A 24,050-nucleotide genomic window follows, 5' to 3' on the forward strand; every position below is an offset into this window, starting at 1 on the left:
CTTCAAAATGGAAAACATCTGGACGAGAGTTTAAATCGTGGAGAGTTTTCGGAGTATAAAAACATGTGAGTTTGCATGTTCTCGTTCTCTATTACATTGGCCGAATTTAAAAAGTGTCAGAGGTTACTGCTAAACTCTCACATTTCCTAAAATCTCACCCTATTACATTTGACCCCAAATCTAGGTGAAAAATATTACTTTGGAACAAGAAAAACGAGTTTGTTTAGGTACTTATTCCCAATGGCACGAGCCGCGGCCTGACGTGAGCTTAGGTTTAGATTAATTGTAGCAATTTACCTCTGTAACAACTATCCTTGTCTTCCCCATATGCTCCTAATCTGAGGGTATGCAACTACTGGCAGTGCTGACCGTAGCTTTAACTCTGTATCCATTTTCTATTTTCCCCGCTTTATTAGATAGATGGAGGAATATATGCACAATATAAAACGACACTGACTTGATTGATTGCATTACCAACTACACGCGCAGTTCAGAGGTTAAACGAGTATATCTCTCATGTTCTCCCTGCTATATTTTATAGACGGATGATTAAATGCACTCTGTGAAATAACATGAACACGATTGACTGAATATACTAAAAACAGATACGTGATTCATAGCACATATAATGTGAAGCCGAATTGAACTTCACTTTATCTTTTCCTCTCCCCTCGCTGTATTATAAAAGCGGAGAATTGGTTGTGAAATATATATAAATGTCTGGCAGACAATACTGACAGATCCTTTTCAGCAGGAGTGTCTGGATGTACTGTAGGGCAACTAATGTTGCAATAATATTATATAACCAATCTGTAATTTTCCCCCTGTTACAATTGTAATTCATTTGAGACACAGGTGGGATACAGTATATGTGGAAGCACAATCAAGCACGATACTACAGACACTAACTAGCAGGGAAGGATAGACCTTATTAGAAACAGTTATCATAAATATGATGTGTATATTTAATTGACACTTTAGAGAGTGTTTTGATCAAACAATATAAGGTCTTTTATAAATAGAGATAAAAACTGAGAGATCTAGTCATATTACAATTTATTAATAATATATGATAAAAATAATTAACAACAGTGGTTACTGGATAACTTTTTTAATTCACATAATTCTTTGATATCATTCACAGTACTGTCTATATTCCTGTGTAGGAATATTTCTACTGTTTTTATATTTCGCCGTATTGGTGTCCCTTATAAATATGGTTTAATATGATACAAATAAAGATTTAATATTTTAATAGTTATTGAATTATTATGACATTTTGTGGAACATCTGAGTGATTAAGAGTGCACCATATGAAAATACTCTACCTTTCCTTCTTTCTCTATGTCTATAAATGATTGTACAATAACCACGCTGTCATAGCCAGCTATAGCCACCAAAGCATTCAGGTAACTTACCCAGCTGTCATCACTTGTCAAGTAATACATAACACCATCTGAGGATGGCGGTATGAGGACTTACATTTCCAATACTGTGTCTGGACGCTCTTCCTGGTCTGTTTGCGCAAGCGCTGCAATGACCAAAATTAAAAACTTGGGAGTTTTCACATATCTCACGTATGTACATTCTACATCCCAACTAACAGCTTGAAGACGTTGGAACGTAAATACAGGTTGAGTCTCTCATATCCAAATATTCCGAAATATGGAATGTTTTGAGCATGACTGAGATACTGACACCTTTGCTTTCTGATGGTTATATGTACATAAACTTTGTTTAAGGCACATAATTATTGAAAATTGTATAAAATAACCTTCAGGCTGGGTGTATAAGGTGCATATGAAACATAAATGAATTTCATGTATGTACACAAACTTTGTTTGATGCACAAAATTATTAAAAATATTGTATAAAATTAACTGGAGGCTGTGTGTATAAGGTGATTATGAAACATAAATGCAATACGGAAATATCCGATATCCAAAATACCTTTGTTACCAAGCATTTTGAATATTTCGACCTGTAGAAGGTTGTAGATGAAGCCTTTCAATTTAGGTAGTTCAAACATGCAAACTTGTCCAATATGTTATCCTGGGAGAAGCATTGGTTGCAGTGACCAGTTCTCCACTAATCCTGTCATCATTCAATAAGTCAGGGATGGGGAACCTCAGGCCCAGGGGCCATATAAGGCCCCCAGAATCATTTGGCCTGGCTCTCTGAGCTCTTTCCTGCTAGCCTAATCTGGCTAGAAGGGTGCATATAATGGCACACTGCAGCCAGAATCTATGCAGCAGTGCCGCCTGGAGCGTCCTTAGGATGCATCAGACGGTCACACCGTTGCCCTTACAGCTCCCCCGAAGCATCCTCACGATGCTCCAGGCATTGCTGTAATCACTGGCGATTGTGGCCACGTCCCCGTGTGACATCACACGGAGGGGGCATGGCCTGCCCAGGCCCACAAATAATGTTATATATATCAAAATGGCCCTCGGCAGAAAAAAAGTTCCCCACCTCTGCAATAAGTGTTTCTGGTGCTTACTTACTGCATGTTTTGCTCCTTAATCTTACTACTTACTAAGCTTAGACTAGCCAGGTTACTTACCAGACATTCCTCCAGGGATTCTGAGTTTTCATCCAATTTTGGTATGAAGAAAACATATAAAAAAATTACTTTATTTCTCTCTGTGATAACAAAATAATTTACATAATAACATATAGGTACATATTGTACATTATTGTCTATATATGATATATATCATGTGTGCTCCATCAAAACAGAATTTATACTGACATATTCTAAAAATGTTCAAAGGATAATTAATTAACTGAAATAATATCTCCAAGGGATAACACATTTGTATGATTCAACTTATTACAGATATTGTATATGTCACTAACAGAACGTGTACACTGGTAATTTCAATGCACATTATCAGCAGAGAATATTAAAGTAATTTGCTTTGAAATTACTATGTGCTGCCATTTTAGCCAGACTCCATCAAAGTAGTAAATAGCACTTACAGAAAGTGAGTCATATCTAGCAAATTGTCATGTTTAGTAAGTGTTCTTATTGCATTGAGAAACTGCTGGGACCCATACTGTATGTATAGTTTATTATGCAGTGCTTCTGACACATTTCATCTTTCTGCACTGAATGTATTTATCCATTTAGTTCTGTACCCCTTCTGTATGACAGTGACACCCCTGTTTTACATTTTACCATATTACAGATCCCTGAATTTTTTTTTTCACTTGGTCCCTCTCTTTCCTAATGCATTTCTGTAAATCATTTTCACATATTTGCTGCATTTTACAGCACAAGATTCTCTACTATCACTGTAATTATATATATAAACTATATATATATATATAGCTGCTTGCACGCAGAGGCTGAGCCCCCTGGCTGTTTAATTTTCTTAAGAGGGGAGTGTTTTATATATATATATATATATATATATATACATATATATATACATACAGTCAGGTGCATAAATATTGGGACATTGACAGAATTTTCATATTTTGGCCTCTATTCACCACCACAATGGCTTTGAAATGAAACAAACAAGATGTGCTTTAACTGCAGACTTTCAGATGTAATTTGAGGGTAATTACATCCAAATCAGGTGAACAGTGTAGGAATTACAACGGTTTCTATATGTGCCTCCCACTTTTTAAGGGGCCAAAAGTAATGGGACTATCAACTCAAAAGCTATTTCATGGACAGGTGTGGGCTATTCCCTCGTTATTTCATTATCAATTAAGCAGGTAAAAGGTCTGGAGTTGATTCTAGGTGTGACATTTGCATTTGGAATCAATTGCTGTCGACTCTCAATATGAGATCCAAAGAGCTGTCACTATCAGTGAAGCAAGCCATCATTAGGCTGAAAAATCAAAACAAACCCATCAGAGAGATAGCAAAAACATTAGGTGTGGCCAAATCAACTGTTTGGAACATTCTTAAAAAGAAAGAACGCACCGGAGAGCTCAGCAACACCAAAAGACCCAGAAGACCACGGAAAACAACTGTGGTGGATGGCAGAAGAATCATTTCCCTGGTGAAGAAAAACCCCTTCACAACAGTTGGCCAAATCAAGAACACTCTCCAGGAGGTAGGTGTATATGTGTCAAAGTCAACAATCAAGAGAAGACTTCACAAGAGTTCACCACAAGATGTAAACCATTGGAGAGCCTCAAAAACAGGAAGACCAGATTAGAGTTTGCCAAACAACATCTAAAAAAGCCATTACAGTTCTGGAACAACATCCTATGGACAGATGAGACAAAGATCAACTTGTACCAGAGTGACGGGAAGAGAAGAGTATGGAGAAGGAAAGGAACTGCTCATGATCCAAAACATACCACCTCATCAGTGAAGCATGGTGGTGGTAGTGTCATGGCGTGGGCATGTATGGCTGCCAATGGAACTGGTTCCCTTGTATTTATTGATGATGTGACTGCTGACAAAAGCAGCAGAATGAATTCTGAAGTGTTTTGGGTAATATTATATGCTCATATTCAGTCAAATGCTTCAGAACTCATTGGACGGCACTTCACAGTGCAGATGGACAATGACCCAAAGCATACTGCAAAAGCAACCAAAGAGTTTTTTAAGGCTAAAAAGTGGAATGTTATGCAATGGCCAAGTCAATCCTCTGACCTGAATCCGATTGAGCATGCATTTCACTTGATGACGACAAAACTGAAGGGAAAATGCCCCAAGAACAAGCAGGAACTGAAGACATTTGCAGTAGAGGCCTGGCAGAGCATCACCAGGGATGAAACCCAGCGTCTGGTGATGTCTATGCATTCCAGACTTCAGGCTGTAATTGCCTGCAAAGGATTTGCAACAAAGTATTAAAAAGTGAAAGTTAGATTTAGGATTGTTTAGTTTGTCCCATTACTTTTGGCCCCTTAAAAAGTGGGAGGCACATATAGAAACTGTTGTAATTCCTACACCGTTCACCTGATTTGGATCTAATTACCCTCAAATTAAATCTGAAAGTCTGCAGTTAAAGCACATCTTGTTTGTTTCATTTCAAAGCCATTGTGGTGGTGAATAGAGGCCAAAATATGAAAATGCTGTCAATGTGCCAATATTTATGCACCTGACTGTATATATATATATATATATATATATATATATATATATATATAGGGGTCTATTTACTAAGCAGTGTTAGGAGACAGAGTGGAAAGTGATAAGGTGCCAGCCAATCAGCTCCCAACTGTCTTTTTTCAAACACAGCCTGTGAGATGGCAGTTAGGAGCTGATTGGCTGGCACCTTATCACTTTTCACTCTGTCTCATAACACTGCTTAGTAAATAGACCCCATTATCTGTTATTAAGTGTATGATGGCACAGTGATTAGGGCAGTAACTCATTTTCATTTACTACACATGACTGTGTGGGAAAATCTACCTCTGTAGACATTCATTGCTGGAGAACAGATCAAATTAATACAACATTGTCAAATGTAAATTCCCTTGCGATTTTTTTTTGTAATCTTAGTATGCAATTCAATTCTTGGCAATGCACGGCTGCACAATCACTAATAATTACAGTACCCCAACATCGCACTTTTTTCTGCACAACTCTATGAAGTGCCTGGGAAAAAGCTTGAAGAGAGATAAAGTGGAGAGAGATTCTGGGGTCTATTTACTAAGCCTTGGATGGAGATAAAGTGAACTGAGATAAAGTACCAGCTGATCAGCTCCTAACTGTCATGTGACTTTATCTCCATCCAAGGCTTAGTACATAGACCCCAATGTACCAACCAATCAACTCCTAACGGTCAGTTTTCAAACACAGTCTGTAAAGTGACAGTTAGGAGCTGATTGGTTGGTACTTTATCTCACTCCACTTTACTTCTCTCTATAGGTAGGTACACATTAGATGATATGTCGCCCGAGCCGGCGGATTGGGCCAACATATTGTCCACATCAGCAAGTGTGCGCGCACTATGTCGGACCATGTGCGCTCCTGTGGGCTACTTCGTTGCATTGACAACTCGAGCATACATGCTGCTCAATCTGTCAATTTGATGAATGACCCCATGCTTGTGGATGCGGCTGGTGAACGACATATTGTGCAGTGTCACAGGAACGCACAATATGTTCTCCATCGCATCTGCAGTCAGCTGGGTACACAGGTCGTCTAATGTGTACCCAGCTTAAGCTTCGATAAATCTCCATCATAGGCCCGTATTCAATTTGGAGCGAAAAGCCGTTTTTGCGTGTTTTTAGCGAAACTTTTTCACGGATGACGTCGTTTTCACCTGTTTTGGTTTTACCCCGTATGCAATCTGAAGGACTCCGCCTAGGCGGAAAGTCAATGCAATGAACCAGGCGAAAAAGTTTTGCCTATGAACAGCAGGCGGAAAAAGTGCAGAATTGGGGTTTTGGGGTGCAACGTTGCGGCAACCCCCATGCAGCCTTCAGACAGTCCCCCAAAGGTAAACTGTGTCAAAAAATGTAAAAATAACACTTAAGGGCCCGCAAAAAAATTACTTTGAAAAAGGGGGTGAAAAAAAAAAGTTGGGGTACAAAGTTAACTAGCAAACTTGACTCTGGGGGGGGGTCTCCAAGTATGCCCCAAGTGTTTTTTTTTATTGCAGGTGCTTGCGGCAGGTGGATTTTTCACAATTTTTACAACTACACTTTAGCAGCTTTTAAATATGTAGACCCCCATTTTCAAGTACCCCAAATTTGCTGGGATAAGTTATTTTCAGAAAAAGATACTCCTGAATACTATTGTGCACCACGTATAGAAAAATGCTATTTAGCAGCTTTTCAGCCCGTTTAAAAACCCCAAATACCTTCAGCAAACCAAATCTGGGGGTATCATAGTGAATCCCCATGTCAGAGCATCTTTTGGGGGGTGTTAGACTGATTTCCCCAAATCTGACAGCACGTTCCACCTATTTCAGTTTCGCCAGGTGCTGTTTTCGCGTACTTTCATATTGAATACGTGGATACGCAGGCACGCGCGCGATACTTTTCCGCCTGCCAAACAGGCGGAGTAGGCGGAAAGTACGGGACGCGAAAAAGTATCGCAGCTCGGCTCATATTGAATACGGCTCATAGTCGGAATGGCAGAACCTCACAGCTGCTAACTGAATTGCCCTCTTATTGTTCTTGATGTTTGAGAAGTTTGTCCTTCATTTTAAACTTTAACAGATTTTATACCAATTTTTATGGCATTTTGAAAAATGTAACATTGGGTTTTGACTGTATATATTAAACCTTAATAATTAAGTTATAAAACCACTAAGAAAATTGAATTCCCAGCTTATTTTTGCTGAAGATGTTTCTCTTAAAATGGGAATATTTAATTAGTTGTGTTTTCTTTTGTTACCTTGAAATAAGAATACATTATTTACTGGAGCACCCTCAAGGGAGTATTCAGTTCATCGGACCATCACAGCAGGGAGGTTATTTTAGACTAAATGTCGGTGAATATAACGCAGACAAGCCTGGTCAGACATTTAATTTAATTTAATTCCCAAGTGAATTACATGGATGTTTATATACGTAAAAGCTATTACATTTTTTAATGTTAATGACCTGGGCTTTCCATTTCATTATGCTGTGACTATTTTTAATTTGTATTTTTAAGCACAGAACAATTATTGGCCAAAATTATGTTATTTATTCCCCATGCATTATAGACCACGGCAGCGGCAGAACCAGCGAGTGGTTGGCCTTGGTGCAACAATATGGTTTGGGCACGCCACCGTATGCACATACACACACACAAAATATAAATATAACATTTACCACGGTGCAGGAGCAGGCAGCGTTGGCTGGGCTGGGCTGGCTGGCTCCTCTCCACAGGCCAGTCATCCTGGCTTACATGCCGGGAACATCAGATTCCTGGCAGCAAAAGCAGGAGACGAGGACCACTTCAGAGAGGAGATGCCAGACGTGAGATGGGAGGGGCCTTTGGCCAGACCACTTCCTTCCCCCTCTACGGTATTGCCCACGCCAAGGTGGCCGCTGGTGTACTATAATGAGTCAGTCTGACTCATTATTGTACCGGGCTGGCATGCAGATAATGCCGCCAGCTGCAGTCCCTTTATTGCTGCGGGCCCCAGTGCAATGCACCAGTTGCATCGCAGCTAGTTCCACCAATGAATGTCAGACTGGGACATGAATTAAGGGGTGTGGCCAGACACTACAGGGGGTGTGGCCAACCACCATAGATGCTTGGCCAAGCATTAGAGAGGACATGCAGACAACTACTACAGTGCATGGTCTGATCTCAATTATAAATATTTATAGTAAATACTGATCGCTCATGCAGTATAACCTTGAGTAACAGATTATTCACTGTAGTGAATACACATTTGTCTTGGGAATGCAGTATAATGTAACATATGTATAATAATCATGTAATCCTCGTATACCATATTAATGCTCTATATAAATGATAGGGCACCACCGGACACACCTGCCAGTGTCTAAAATTCAATGAGAGCTGCATTTGGTCTAGGAAAGGCCAAATACATACCATTGTAAGCAGGGGCACCGAGCGAGGGGGGGAGCAGGTACTAATTACCCGGGCCCGGGCTTCCTGCTAAGTAGTAGCCTCAGCAGTTTCCTATGCCTGTGGGGGGAGTGATTACACTGATTGCGCCCCTCACTGGCTATGCGCCGGGCTGAGGGGCTCACAATGCCCCCCTCCCCAGCGCTGCAAAAATCTTTTTTTTTCCCCCTAAGGATCCATGGCCACGCCTCCCGTGATTAGGCCACGCCTCCTTCACCTGGCCCCGGCGCGCCTGATTGTAAGAAAAAGGTTAAATTATCTAAGTTATCACCACTGGGATGACTTAAGTGTTGGTCAGTGGCGTCACTTACATGAATTGCACCCGGTGCGATGGTCGGTCCAGGATCCATGTTCTCGCTCGCCGAGGCGTGCGGGCAGAAGGGGGCATGACTTCATCCCGCAAAGCCACACCCACTCATGTTTGACACTCTGGGCAGCACTCAATGGCTAGGGGAGAGGCTAGGGGCTGCCCAGCAGCTGCTGTACTGCTCCGCTGAGTAAGCCCGGCTCAGCGCAGTAGTAGCTGCTGGACAGCCAACAGCCTCTTCCCTGCCTCTCAGTGGCTGCTCAGTGACACCATCTGAGGGGTGACACCAAAATAGCATGGTGTAACCCGGTACGGCCCACACCCCCCTTGTGACGCCAGTGGTGTTGGTTCATTTTTGCTTTTTTACAACTACAGTCATAGTTTGCAATATACTATATTTTAAATTATATTTTCACATAATAAAACTTTAGATCTGTTAACCCAACCACTAATTTTGATTGGCAGGAGGGCAAATCTTGGTGTAGTTTCTATAGAAAAAAACCAAGTGCCCATGTTCATTTTTTTTCCTTGCTCCACTAGGTAACAGGACCTCTAATAGAGTAACAATGTATAATTCCAGTGCTCAGTCTGGAACCTGACATTATAGAAGGGGATGGGCCCTCAGGCAATGGAGCGCATAGTATATTTCCCCTGTACCCCTGGGTGCCAGTCCAACTCTGACCAGGGTTCAATAGAGCTCATTGGGGAACTTTATTGAGGAATAAACAGTGTTTCTTCCCATAAACAACCTATTGTTGTCACTTGTCTATTAAAAAATGTGCATTGATTATTTGTAATTTTTTGGTTGTCATCAAAATAAAGTATAAAAGCCAGTTACACATATATACAGTACATCCCCTCACTTTATGTATGTAAAAATAATTAATGTTCCTTTAAATTAAACATGGTGTGACCAGGCACTATTCATTACATTCTAGTGATGAAATAAGTGGCTATGAGATGTAATTGGTCAGAGGAGAAGCTTTTATATATGTATAATAGCAAAGAACTACTATAACCAACCCCAGTGACAGCCAGCACGATCTGATTATCACTATGAGCTGGAAAGCCATCAGCCATCAATTTTGCCCTCCTATTCACTAGATTCACTATCCAGTGATGTACGCATTTTCAGAAATGTCATGCTTTGCATTCCTATCATGCTAAAAATGACGGTAACAATATGTAATTTGATGGATTTCAAAATGGCGCTTTTTTACCGATTTAATCTGACGATTTGCAAACTAACCAGAAATCACCTAAAACTGGCGGTTTTACAAAACTGCCCTTTGGTGAATTTAGCCCCAATAATTGAGTAAATGGCTTTTTTTTGCAAGTTCATGATTATTTGGCAGATATACCCATCCAAACAGGCAGTCAGAATACTCACAGTTTCTCTGATAGCATTAGCTTAATTCATTTATTGCTGCCTGTTGCCTGAGCTAATTTCCCTCACAAAAGGCCTGATTCAGAGATGTACGCTATGGCAATTTTTATGCAGATTGAGCAGATTTTTTTTCCTAATGCGAATGCATCAAAGTCGCACCGCGCAATTACAGATAACCCATTCGCAAAGCGAGTGACAGGTAGTCAGCGTTTGGGAGAGGTAACAGGGTGGGGGGGGGGGAGTTAGAAAAATGCTGTTAATGGGTGTGCATAAATTAGCTATTGCGTTCTCCTACACAGTATGAAAGCTCTCTGCCGCAAGGGCTGCAAGGCTGGTTGATGTGCTTCGATATTACCGATATTTACGTTTGTACACAACATTGGACACAGATGAGTAGGCAGCGGTGGGCGTCCCTATGCTTGGGTAAGCTTTGGAACTATTAACATATATTTGCAGCTGCGTTCTATGTGAATTCGCAGCTGCTAAGACAGGCCCCAAACTGGCTAGTCTGGGGAGGAGTCTCCAGACTTTGTCAGAAATGTGAGGTTGAGGACTTCTCTGAGTGGGGAAAAAAAAGAATACCACCACTGAGATCATTGGATGGAATACAGAAAGTTTTTTGATTTTATGGATTTTTTTTATTTTTTGTTATTTATATTTCCGATTTTTTGTTATTATAGTTGTGGCTCCATTGGAGTCCTTGAGCATTATGCATGAAATTGAATGGTTGCCTAAGTTTTCATCCCTGAGTTCAACATAATTCATTATTCTACAGCTCTGGCAGCCTGCAGTAACACATGAGAAATAGTACAGAAATCAGATTGCAATGGTATTGACAAGATATAATTTTCATAAATTCTATATCAGTTGATTCATCTTCCACTAACATGGTAATGAGATGTATGAATGGCATAACTATTCTGCTGCAAATCCAATTCCCACACAACATAAATTAGGCATACAGCACAGTTATCTCCAGATGTTTTTTCAAAATGTAAAATTTAGAAGTTACAAATTGCATTTAACTATGATTTTGAATTTTGCCTTTCAGGGACTTAGCGCGTAAAGATCGGAATGGAGCCTCAGACCCCTTTGTAAGAGTGCACTACAATGCCAAAATACAAGAGACTTCAGTGAGTTTCCTTAACTACATACGCCATGCCATTGCTAATTATTTTGTCTTGTTTGTACAAGAAGATTTTTTTATCACATTAAAAGGGTTGTACACATTTAGTCAACTCCTGCAATTAAAGGGGGATCTGGATAGTAGATTGACAATAAAAAGATAGACAGTCAGTAGGTCGATACCAAATGGTCGACATTCATTAGGTAGACAGGGGCAAGATGTCAGCATGGTTAAAAGATAGGCAGGTTGAAATGGCTGACACAAAAAAAAATTTAGACAAAAAAGGTCGCTTTTAGACACAAGGGTTAGGGTTAGGCTAGGGTTAGATTTAGGCACTAGGTAGAGGGTTTGGGTTAGGTACCAGGGTTAGGCACTAGGGGGAGGGTTAGGATTAGAGTTAAATTTAAAAAGAAAATGTGTTGACCATGTGAACCTGTCGACCTTTTAACCCTGTCAACCTATGTCCTTTCCGATCATTTGGTGTCAACCATTTTATTGTCGTACTTTTATACCACACTCATTAAGGGATATTACAACTTGTACCCAGTTGTCACCCCTACATTTCCACCATTACCAGATTGTAACTATGTGCCAATAGTGCTGACTGTGAAGACAGGAGAGTGTGGTCAGTGTTTCATTGATATCTAGGAGGGAGACTCAGACTCCTCCTCACTATGTAGATTTCGAAGCCAGCCACAAGTAATCCACTTAGGAGCCATATGTGCTATACTTAATTGTCCTGGAAGCTTGAACAGCTAGGAAAAGTTACTATAGCCAACGCTGACATATGTCCTTTCCTGGCTGACAGAGCATAGCCAGGTCATATTCAGTAAAGGAGGGGACCATGGAAAGTAGGGTATAATGCTTGCCTCCAACTCACCAGAAAATCTTTAGAACTCACATCTGGTCTTCATCTGTAACAGCCCATTCACATAGAGCGTCATATGCTCACTGGCACTCAGATGCCCCAAGATCTTTTTATATATGGTAGTATAGGCATAAGTCTGAATAGGTGCAGACAATGATATATATGAGACTAAGCTCTACAGGGGAGACTTATCAAATCTTCTAAAAAGACGTGTAAGTGTTTCCCATAGCAATCAATAAGATTCTATTTATCATTATTTATCTAGAACATTCCTTAAATTAGGTTTTCCCAGATCTATATGCCAAAGGTACACATAAAGCACAACAAAAGAATACTTAGATCACAGGCAAGGCTCAGGACAGGCTGCAATCAAGGATGGTTGGGTCACAGACGACGGTGTTCAGGATGGACAGCAGCAAGGTTCCAGGCAGATGGCAGACAAGGGTTATTAAAGATAAACAAGGTCGGTAATGATGGATAAATGATCTATAGCACCACAGTGTCTGTCCCAGACCAAAAAGACACACAATTCAGATAATCTCAAAAATATTTTAATTAATTCAATGGTCAAATGTATTAAAAATTAGCATATAAAATGAACATATAGGATGACAGCACTGTTAATACAAAGACAATACAATACAGTAGATCTGCACATACAAGGATGAATATCCTAAACTGACACCTATAAAACCTGCTGAAATAAAAAGCACCAGCCGTGTGCTCTGTTTGCAAACAGTGTTACTGTGTGTCCATTAGTTCACACAACAAGAAACAAAGTATCCTATGTGTGTGGAAAATGTGTCTTTTCCGTAACTGAGCAATGTTCATAAATTACCAGTGTAAGGCAAATCCTTTAATAGTCCAGATACCTGAATATATATATAAAAAGTCAGTGTGGTAACTGATCCACACAGATCTCCGCATATACAAATTCAGTTGGACCAATCAGCATGGCATATTCCTGCATGGGCGATATGTAACAAATAAGGTGGCCAAGATTTGTATGTCCTTTAGTAGCCCACTTATTGTCTCAATGTAGGAATGGTGAACGAATGACAGCTCACCTGATAGTCAAGTTCCGTTTTCCCCGTATGATGTTGAAGCGGGGATCCGTAAATGAATGTGAAGTGGCTGGTCCGTCTTAGCTGGAAGTAGTGTAGCAGCTGACTTGTGAGGGCTGGCTCGTCAGAGCGACTAGCTGCTCAAGACAGGTACTGGTCGTGTGGTAAGCGGAGCTCGTCGGAGGCGCTCAAGCCAAGCAATTCAAACTCCGCAGCTCCTGTCAGTGCGGCAGAATTCACTGAGCCAAGTGACCGTCGGGTGTGCACGGACACCTCGTAATGGTCCACACCATTCTCCATAGGATCATTGGTGAATCAGGTTTTGCGACTTGATACCAGGGACACCCTTAATACATTTCTTTCTCATCAGAGAATTTCTTAAGAAGGATGTCTATTAGCAGGAATGTGTCATATTTAAGGGAAAGCCCACCAATCACTTGCATTGTTTAGTCTGGACAACACCTGCAATCTATTTGTCCCTATTCAAGCTGCTATTCCTAACACACATAGAGGGCTAGATCAAGCCGCTTAATATAATCATCATATTAAATACCATTAAATTCTTCAAAGTATATTCCTAAAGGATTAGTGGAATGTTGTTGGGAGACCCCATTGTGTTCAACCATCGATGGGTGGGCGCCCATACCCATTTTCCACAAGGTCGGTAATGAACAAATAGCAACAAAAGCCACATTAGCAATGCTAAAATAGGCAATGAGTAAATTTCCATAAAGTATGTATGCACTGTTAACTAATCAGCACTCAGTGAATGGACAAGCCCTCAATAGCTGATAATGAAGCAATGTCTAACATTTGGCAATGCATGGAATGGCCGTGGGAGCAAAATGGCAACATTAGCTGAAGGATTAACAGCAAATTAATGCTATTAATGTAATTCTCCCAAGGGAATGGGTATGATATACCGCCGGCCGCATGGCCGGTGGTTCGATTCCCGTCAGCGGCAGGCCGACAGGAGCAGAGTTAGAAGCAGCAGAAGCCCGACAGCACTGGAAATCCCGATCGTGGATAGGTAAGTATACACTAACCTAACCTAACCCCCCTAACCCTAACCCTCCTTAGGGGTGCCTAACCCTAACTTCCCCCCCAAGTGCCTAACCCTAATCCCCCCTCTAAGTGCCTAACCCTAACCACCCCCTTCCCCGCTGCCTAAACCTAAGTCCTCTGGGGGGTGCCTAACCCTAAGTCCCCCCCGGGAGTGCCTAACCCTAACCCTCCCTCCCCCTAGCCTAACCCTCCCGGGGGGGTGCCTAACCCTAAGTCCCCCCCGGAGCCCTAAACCTAACCCTCTCCCCCGCGGCTGTCCGCTCGTGGCGCCCGGCATCACTATGATCGTGATGTCGGGCGCCGGTCTCCCGGCGTCGGGGAAATGCGGGCGTCTACATATAGACGCCCGGCATTTCACCCATGCCGGGATAAGACAGTCGGGAAGCCGGCTGCCGGTATTTAGGCAGTCGGCTTCCCGATTGCTTCCCCTCCCAAGTGCTTTACTGCTCCTGCTCAATTTTAATCTATTTCAAATTGGTCAAAATTGATCAACATTGATGTTGTGTTTCTGGGGTTAAATCACACATTTACTAACAGACAATTTTTGATTTGTTTTTATTTTTAAATGTTAGTAAATGTATCATTAAGCTCCAGAAACACAACAACATTGATGTTGATCAATTTAGATCAATTTCCAATAGATGAAAATCGACCTTTAGTAAATATACCCCCAAATCTGTTACTACCTCTGACATAAAACACCTCCTATACAGCCAAGGCCAAAAGTTTTGAGACTGACACAAGTATTCATTTTCACAAAGTTTGCTGCTTCAGTGTTTTTAGACCTGTTTGTTGGATGTTACTATGGTATACTGAAGTAAAATTACAAGCATTTCATAAGTGTCAAAGGCTTTTACTGACAATTACATTAAGTTTATGCAAATAGTCAATATTTGCAGTGTTGACCCTTCTTTTTTAAGACCTCTGCAATTCTCCCTGGCATGCTGTCAATCAAATTCTGGGCCACATACTGACTGTTGGCCACCCATTCTTGCCTACTCAATGCTTGGAGTTTGTCAGAATTTGTGGGTTTTTGTTTTTCCACCCGCCTCTTGAGGATTGACCACAAGTTCTCAATGGGATTAAGGTCTGGGGAGTTTCCTGGCCATGGACTCAAAATTTAGATGTTTTGTTTCCCGAGCCACTTAGTTATCACTATTACCTTATGGCAAGGTGCCCAATCATGCTGGAAAAGGCATTGTTCATCACCAAACTGTTCTTGGATGGTTGGGAGAAGTTGCTCTTAGACGATCTTTTGGTACCATTCTTTATTCATGGCTGTGTTCTTAGGCAAAATTGTGAGTGATCCCACTCCCTCGGCTGAGAATCAACCCCACACATGAATGGTCTCAGGATGCTTTATTGTTGGCATGACACAGGACGAAGACTTTGGAGGATGGCCTGGTGTCAAGAAGGGCAGCAAATAAACCACTTCTCTCCAGGAAAAACATCAGGGACAGACTGATATTGTGCAAAAGGTACAGGGATTGGACTGCTGAGGACTGGGGTAAAGTTATTTTCTCTGATGAATCCCCTTTCAGATTGTTTGGGGCATCTGGAAAAACACTTGTCCGGAGAAGGAAAGGTGAGCACTAACATCAGTCCTGTGTCATGCCAACAGTAAAGCATCCTGAGTCTTCTCAGTATCACAAGTGAAATAATTAGCACCACCTGTGGATCTTTTAAAATGTGTCAGTTAGTAATGATTACACCTGTGCACCAACTAGGAGATCTGTAAAACATGCACTGTTAGGGGTCCCAGAGAACTGGAGTGGAAATGCTGCACTACAACATAACAAGAAGGCCACCAAGTGCTGTAATCTATCTCTAAAACTTCTTCAATAAAAAAGTTTAACAATGTATTATTCGTATTAGACTTTCAACAAAGGCAAAATCCTCTCCAATGTAACAGCTCACCTTATACAGGTCAAAATGTGCCTTGAAATGTATTTTTATGGTCTTCAAATGGAAAACAGCCCAGCAATTTCAGCCGCAACAACTTAGCACCGTGCAAGAATAACAATAGGATAAATAACAATACAGAATAAATTATAAATGGCGTTAAACAGACATTACAGGGGCAAAAACCAAACAAGAAAATGATATAACATAAGCAATTGGTGACCTTGTGCCAGGGAAATGTAGATAGATAGGATTAAAGTCACTGCATATATTTGTATGTGGGGGCAGACAGGAGACCAAGAAAGTGCATGGAGATAACCAAGTGGGTGGGGTGCCATGCTTGTGAGCTCTTACAGTCTAAAGCATTGGGGGTTAATTTGGAGGTGAACTTGTAAACAGGTGTGCTTTCAGGACACGTTTGAATGCCTGCAAGCTGGTAACTCTAATATGATTGGGAAGTGAGTTCCAGAGAGAGGAGCAGCACGAAAGAAGTATTGGATGCAGGAGTGGGAGTAGGTAATCAGCAATGAGGCAAGGTGACAAATAGAGGAAGAATAGAGAGAGCGAGAGGGAGTGTGGAATGAGATGAGATAGGAGATGTAGGAGTGGGAGAAGTGATTCAGTGCTTTGACGGTAAGGGTGAGGAGCATCATCTGGACTTTGTAATGGAACAGAGCAGCCAGTAAAGAGATTGCAATAATAGAGTGTTGGACAACAAGAAGGAGGGGGGCATGAACATTGTGCCCAAATTTATTAAGGAAAGATGGAAAATAGGCTGAATTAAAGAGTAAGAGTTTACAGTAGTCAAGGTTGGAGATGACAAGGTCAAGAATAAAAGGATTTAGTAGCTTCCAGGGTCAGGAAGGGATTTGATCCTGGAGATATTGTGATGATGAAAGTGACAGGATTTAGGGGTAGCAAGAATGTGAGGGGTGAAGGATAGAGAAAGTAGTCAAGGATGACACCCAGACAGCAAACTTGCGGGACAGGAGAGAGTATAGTGTTAGTGACAAAAATAGTGAAATTAGCATCAACATTTTTTAAGTCAGTTGACAATGGAAGGCAGCTGAAAATGAAATAGTGACCCTTAGATTTAGCGGTGAGAAGGTCAGTGGTGAACTTGGCAAGGGCAGTTTTGACAGAATGAAGGAAGCAGAATCCAGATTGAAGTGGGTCAAAGAGGGAGTAAGAGGAAAGAAAGGTGGAAAAGATAGTGAAAGACAAGCCGCTCTAAGGAGTATATTTACTAAAGGTCGATTTTAATCGATATTAATAGATTTAAAATCAATTAAAATCTACCAACATTAATGTGTTTCTGGGGCTAAATCACACATTTGCTAATACTTAAAAAGTACTGTGTGAATTAGCCCTAGAAACACAACATCAATATTGATCAATTTTAATTGATTTCATCAAATTTAAACTAATTAAAATAGACTTTTAGTAAATATGCCACAAAGAGTGTGGAGGCAAATTGGAGAAGAGAGATGGGGCAATAGTGTAAGAGGGAAACATTGTTCCTTAAGAACAGGGAAGATGAGGGCATGTTTGAAGGAAATTGGACAGTACCAGTGAAAAGAGAGAGTTTAAAGAGGTGGGAGAGATAGCAGCAAGTATTGAAAGAGAGAATGGAGGAGGAGAGAGGGAATGGGCAGTTAGATCAAGAGGATGGTGAGAGGAGTGGACGGACTTCATCGCCAGTGGCAAAAGAGAAAGACGAAAGGGTAGGTTGTCCAGCATTACAAGAAGGGGTGGTGTAGGTGGATCAAAGGAGGAAATGACCTGACTTAAAGAGGTCTATACATCAGCAATCTATTGGGGCAATTCTGCGTTTTGCAGATGATTGTCTAAAAAAATCGTGGTGTTCACCAATTGCAGATTCCGACAAAACAGTGATCAGAATCTGTGAATCAGGTTGCCCAGCATGTTGGATTTTGACGACAAATCAGGGCTGTAGATTGCTAGTGTCTGGTACAGATCAGCCATTATTCGTAAAATGTTTAGCTTTTCATAATCAAAAGATACGTACTTTGGTGAAAATGGTCTGCAAATCGCTGGTACATATCCGCAATGTATGGGCACTTATTGATGGTTTGGAGAATTGTTAAAAACGGGGAAAAAAATGCAGAATCGATTAATAATTTTTTTTAAATTTCTAAAGTATAGGACCAATTATATCAACAACTTTAGCAGCAAAGAGAGTAGCACAATCTAGGGACATGGGAGAAGAGACGTCTGGGGTTGGAGGATTGAGGGGACATGAGGTATTTGAAGCTTGACACAAGGAAGCTGGTGATGGTAGAGACTATAAGAGATTGATAGAGCAAGGAGATGATATTTAGAATGTGGACGAGACATAGCGAAAGACAATGGTGTCTAATAGGGGAAGTAGTTTGGGAAGTACCAGTGTAATATACAGTGAGTGGGACAACAGAGGAGTGGACAGAGCAGATGCTGGGAGTGGGAGTGCAGAGCATTACAGTGGCATAGGACAGCGCCGTAACTAGACTTTTTGGTGTCCTGTGCCAGAGAGAGCATTGGCACCCCCCCCCCATTTTTTAAATAGGGACATAAGATAGTGCACCTGCAAAAGCGCCTTGGCCTCATGGGGAAGGGTCAGGGAAGAGATAGGGGAGGCCAGGAGATGCTGGGGATAAGAAAAAGAGGAAGCTACAAGTGAGAATGATAATAAACAGGAAAATTGACAGGCCCAAGCAGCGCCCCCTGCCCTGTGGTGCCCTGTGCCATGGCACTGGTCGCACTACCCTAGTTACGGCTCTGGCATAGGATGAGCAAGGGAAAGGAAGAGAAGAGGCATATTGGGGATAGAAGCGAAAAAGAAGATGTGAGAACTGAAAGTGAGTAACTGTTTACACAAGGGCCAGGGGTAGTGTTCGAGGCAGGGAGAGGGATGGGCGGACGGTCCAGGGTTGCTGAAGGTTGGTGAGAGTGAGAGGGGAGAGGTGAGGAATGCGCCCCTAAGGCATGAAAATGGTTGTTAAAGAGTAAGAAAGCAGACAAGAAGTAGGACAAAGGCAATTAAGATAACGTAAATTCAGAACAACAATGGAGGGAGGTAAGATGGAAAGGGTGTAGCCACAATATGATGCAAATAGGATGCACCAGGAGACTGCACTGATTAATTCGATATGCGATACTTCTATATCTGTGTGCGACTGAGTTTGAATCTGTATACGAAGTACTTCAATGAAACGGCTACGGCTTTCTTTCCACGGCTTGTTCCGTTATGCTTCGTTTACAGACTCAGTCTCATAGAGATATACAGGTTTTGCATATGAAATTAATCAGTGCAGTCTCTTGGTGCATCTTAGTTGCATCGCATTGCATCTTTGGATGGAAAGACACTCAACGTAAGCAGAGTCGCAGGGGACATGGTGGCTCACACACGCCAGCTGTCTCGCTCTGCATGGCGTATTGTGGCTATGTGTATGGGGACACATCAGTATTAATATATAAATATATATATTGTATTAATGTTTACCATTCCTACAAGATGACTGTCTGGCAATATGGAATCTGTGGCACCTTTTAAAAAAGAGAATAGACTAATGAGACATTAGATAGAGACATTCATTAGAGGGACCAATGCAATATAAATATTCAAAAACACCAAAAATGTAAACATGTAATAAAGATAGTTATACAACCCTCATGATGAATGCAAGGAAAAGCAGCAGTATTTTAGTAGGCAAGACTGAAGTGCAGTTATTATGAATCTGCATTGAACCAAAAGCAGGTGCAAATTGATTTTGTTGGGGCAGTTCAAACAATGGGATGTTGCCTTGTACCTATGAATGTGTTAAGCAAACACAGTAGCATAAGATAAATTATTTAAAATTACTTTTGCAGTGTACTGATGTAACACTGACACAAGCTTCTTATTTTAGACAATTTTCAGTCAATAGAAGATATTTATTTTAACAGGTAGTGAAAAAGTCTTGTTATCCCCGATGGAATGAAATGTTTGAGTTTGATCTGGATGAAACTTTTGCTGAAAAGTTAACAATTGAAGTTTGGGACTGGGATCTTGTCAGTAAAAACGACTTCCTAGGAAAGGTAAGATAATTAATATAATAGTGATAAGCAACTTATGTTCAAAGATTGTTTGTATCGCATATACTGTATTATAAAGTATAGGATATCTTGGTCCGTACATGTTTCTGAATCACAGTCACTTAAATTAAAAAAATATACTGATAAATCATATTTATATGGCATTTTCTAGTCTAATTAAATCTGCCCCTCTGAGTGCAGATAATGGGTCTGATTCAGAGATGGACGCTAATGCTATCACAGCTGCGATTTCACATGGATCGCAGCTGCGAAAATATGCTAGTAGTTCCAAAGCTTACCAGAGCACCCACCGCTGCCTACTCATCTGCGTCCGACGTTGTGTACCAGAGTAAATATCTGTAACATCGATGCACATTGAACAGCCATGCAGCCCTTGCGGGAGGTCTGACCTGTCTCAAATACAGCGGCTCTCCTGACACGCAGAGAGCTCTCATGGTGAGTATGTGATCACAATGGCTGATCTATACATGCACATGTAACGGTGTTTAAACAGTCAGACACGCCTGGGTTTTTCTAACCACCCCCCATTATCTCCCCAAAACGCTGACTACCTGTCACTCCCTTTGCAAATGGGTTCTTTGTGTGTGCAGAAGTGCAAGACAATCGCTGTGTGTGCGCAGTGTGACTTTGATGCATATGCATTACCAGAAAAATCTTCATTTTGCGTTAAAAAAATCGCCATTGCGTGCATCTCTGAATCGGGCCCAATGTTCACAATATCTTATTTGTTGCCACTATGTAAAACATAGATGTTAGTCATGGGATAGATCAGGTATGTTATGCTTTTATGTATATATATATATTAGCAAAAATGACTTGTTCCATTTACTGTCAAGGGAGGAAAGAAAGTCTGTGATACAGGAGGATGATTGGAAGGGAGGATGACATGTTTATATTGCAGAGACAAGTGCATAGTACAGCGTGTCTCTATAACACCCAAAATACAGGATACATCCAGAAATGGACATAAAACTCTGCCTCTATATGAAGTTTGGCGTAGTCTGTCAGTAAAGTATTTGTATCTTATTCATGATCATTCTATATTGGAATATAACAACATAAATACAGCTCATCACTCCCAGCAATTGTAAAGCTAGAGTGGGGGAGGCATGTGACATAATTGCCTATCTGTGGAGCAGAATGAGCTCAGTGGAGCACACCAAGTGAAATTAAAATGATCACAATTGGGAATGAGATTTATCAGCCAGTGAATGTCACAGTACTTTCTTCCTGCTTTTGTACATTAGCAGCAAAGAGTTAGTTGTTTCATATTCTTGTAATAGCTGTAGAAAATGAAATCATATTTAGAGTCAGTAATGGTGCTATTTTCTTCCCTCCCTTGGATGTAAGCTGGTTCTTCGTCAATATTGTAACAGTATTCTGTGTATTAACTCTTATGAACATGTGAGACCATACATAAAGCTTTGCAATAATGAGCTAAATACCAATCTTACAGGACCATAAAGCCCCAAAATGTTAAGTTTTCAGATATGAACCATGGAGTTAAAATATATTTTTTAGTTTTAAGCTTTTTACTGCAGCTGTGTTACAGTACATAGTGAAGCATTACCTCCACACTCCACTGCAGACAGCTGTAGTCTGCTCATCTCTTTAGTGCAATGTCCTAATACAGGGGCAGGGAATCGGTATGATAGGTTCAAATACCGACGCCGGAAGCCCGATCGTCCAGGGTTTCAACAGGGGCGGTAAGTACCCTAACCCTTCCCCTCTCCTTCCCCCTAACCCTCCCTTGGTGGTGTCTATCCCTAACCTCCCCGGGACGTGCATTTCCCTAACCTCCCACCGGTGGTGCGTAACCCTAACCCCCACCTTCCCACACCCTAAACCTAACCCTCCCCGGGGGATGCCTAACCCTAACCTCCCCCCAATGGTGCTTAACCCTAACCCCACCTCCCCTGAGCCTAACCCTCCCCGGGGGGGTGCCTAACCCTAATCTCCCCCCAGGGGTGCCTAAACCTAACCCCCCCCATTCCCGTGCTAAGTATCATACTTACCTGTCTTCTTACCTTCGGGATGGTGGGGGTTGGGATGCCGACGTCAGTATCCTGACCCTCTTCTGGATATCGCGACGTCGGCATTATGCCGGGCTTCGGGATTCCGGTGTCGGTATATCGGTTACCGGGAACCCGTCCGCCGGCATATTACACGTATACCCAGGGGCAGAACATAGCTTTTCTGTAGCCTCATAGTAACAATTGGTATAGAGGGCAGCCATTCCCGTCCACTACTTAGGTGGCGTGTTCTGAAAGTTCTGCGTATTTATGGGGCCGGCATACTGTATGTTCATTAAAGCTTTGTTTGAGGCTGCACTGTGCATCATCCAGCCCCACAAAAGCATAGAGGAACAGGGTGCCCCTAGGAAGAGTTAGTCAGCTCATTAGTTCACAGAATATATATAAAATATTGGTGTACTCTCTCTCTTTAATGAATCAGAAATACCTAAAGTTGTGCTATTTATCCTGTTTAGCAGGCTTTAAAAGGCACTGGTATTGTCACTGACATACCATATTACATTTATTGTGTCTCCTTAACTTCTTGCAGTAATCTCCTGTAGTGTCAGTTATAGCCATACTGTATGCAATGTAAATGAGATTTAGCAGGCATTGTAGTAGTTGAGAGAGACTCCTGCTTTGTGCTTTGAGGAATTTATGCACTAAATAAAAGACTCAGAAACATACCTCACTCCTATTAAGGAGAGCACACACCACACTCCACCACACTCCAGTTCACCACACTTGTTTTATGGACAGTACACACCACACTGACTCCAGTTAGGGGCAGTACACACCGCACTTGTGTTATGAACAGCACACACCACAGTCCTCATAAAGGCACACCATCTTCTTGTTGAGCATATGCCACAGCACCCAAGAAAGCTTACTTATCAGAAATTATATTGTTTCAAGATCCAGTATGGTATACATTTAGGCCCTCATTCAGAGCCGTTCGTTAACAGCAGTACGCTCATTGCGTTCCGATGTTGACTAACCGCGCATGCGTCGATGTAACACTGCGCATGTGCGTACGGCAGATTGCAAGCTTATTTTGACTCGTTCGTACAATAGCGTACAGGAAGTGACATGTCCAATGTGATTGACAGAACAGGGCGTTTTTGGGTGTTGACGGGGGTGGAGATGGAAAAACGCAGGCGTGGCGAGGCGTTTTTGGGGCGTACATACATTAGCAGATGCGAACGTAAAATGTGTTCGGACCGACTCATACGTCACTGGATGATCCTCTTTCCCTTCAAAATGCTCGCACAGCTTAGGGTCTGGATTACTCGACCACATTGGCGATGGCCTTCTCCTCCGTCCCGGCACTCCACGATGTTGCAGCGATTAATCGCGGGTGGTCAGAACAGCAATTAGTGTTGGATTGAAAACCGGCTTGGTATGTGTTTTGAAAGCAGTTTTTTGGGTTAGCACAAAGCGTACGCAGGTGGAAATCATAGCTGCTAATGTCAGGATTACACAATCAATTTGCGTACATTTTGTGGGGTTTATTTTGGCCTCAATTTGTTGGTTTGGGCCTATTGTAACAATAATGTCATCATATTTTTTTTGTTTTTTCATTTTTCTTTGGGCCTGGTGAATTTGCATCGTTATGTAAATTTTTAAACGTTCCTTAAAGAGCCCTTTTTGTTAACTCATGTAAAATGTTGTTTTTGCACGTTTTTGCCTTTTGGCCCAGGATTAAATGTAACCCA

The 24,050-nt window shown here is 41.5% G+C and overlaps 1 protein-coding gene across 3 annotated transcripts in view; it reads left to right on the forward strand.

Annotated features, from left to right (window-relative positions):
• Window positions 1-24,050, forward strand: part of LOC148502647 (ras GTPase-activating protein 4-like) — a 203,912-nt gene that overhangs the window by 104,437 nt on the left and 75,425 nt on the right. For all 3 annotated transcript variants that reach the window (XM_088449512.1, XM_088449513.1, XM_088449514.1), the window contains 2 exons: window positions 11,255-11,336; window positions 20,174-20,305. In XM_088449512.1, the coding sequence (XP_088305638.1) occupies window positions 11,255-11,336; window positions 20,174-20,305 (214 nt within the window). The remainder of the gene's footprint in view (window positions 1-11,254; window positions 11,337-20,173; window positions 20,306-24,050) is intronic.

The sequence above is a fragment of the Taudactylus pleione genome, unplaced genomic scaffold (assembly GCF_031769625.1).
Source record: "Taudactylus pleione unplaced genomic scaffold, aTauple2 ptg000487l, whole genome shotgun sequence".
Taxonomy (NCBI): domain Eukaryota; kingdom Metazoa; phylum Chordata; class Amphibia; order Anura; family Myobatrachidae; genus Taudactylus; species Taudactylus pleione.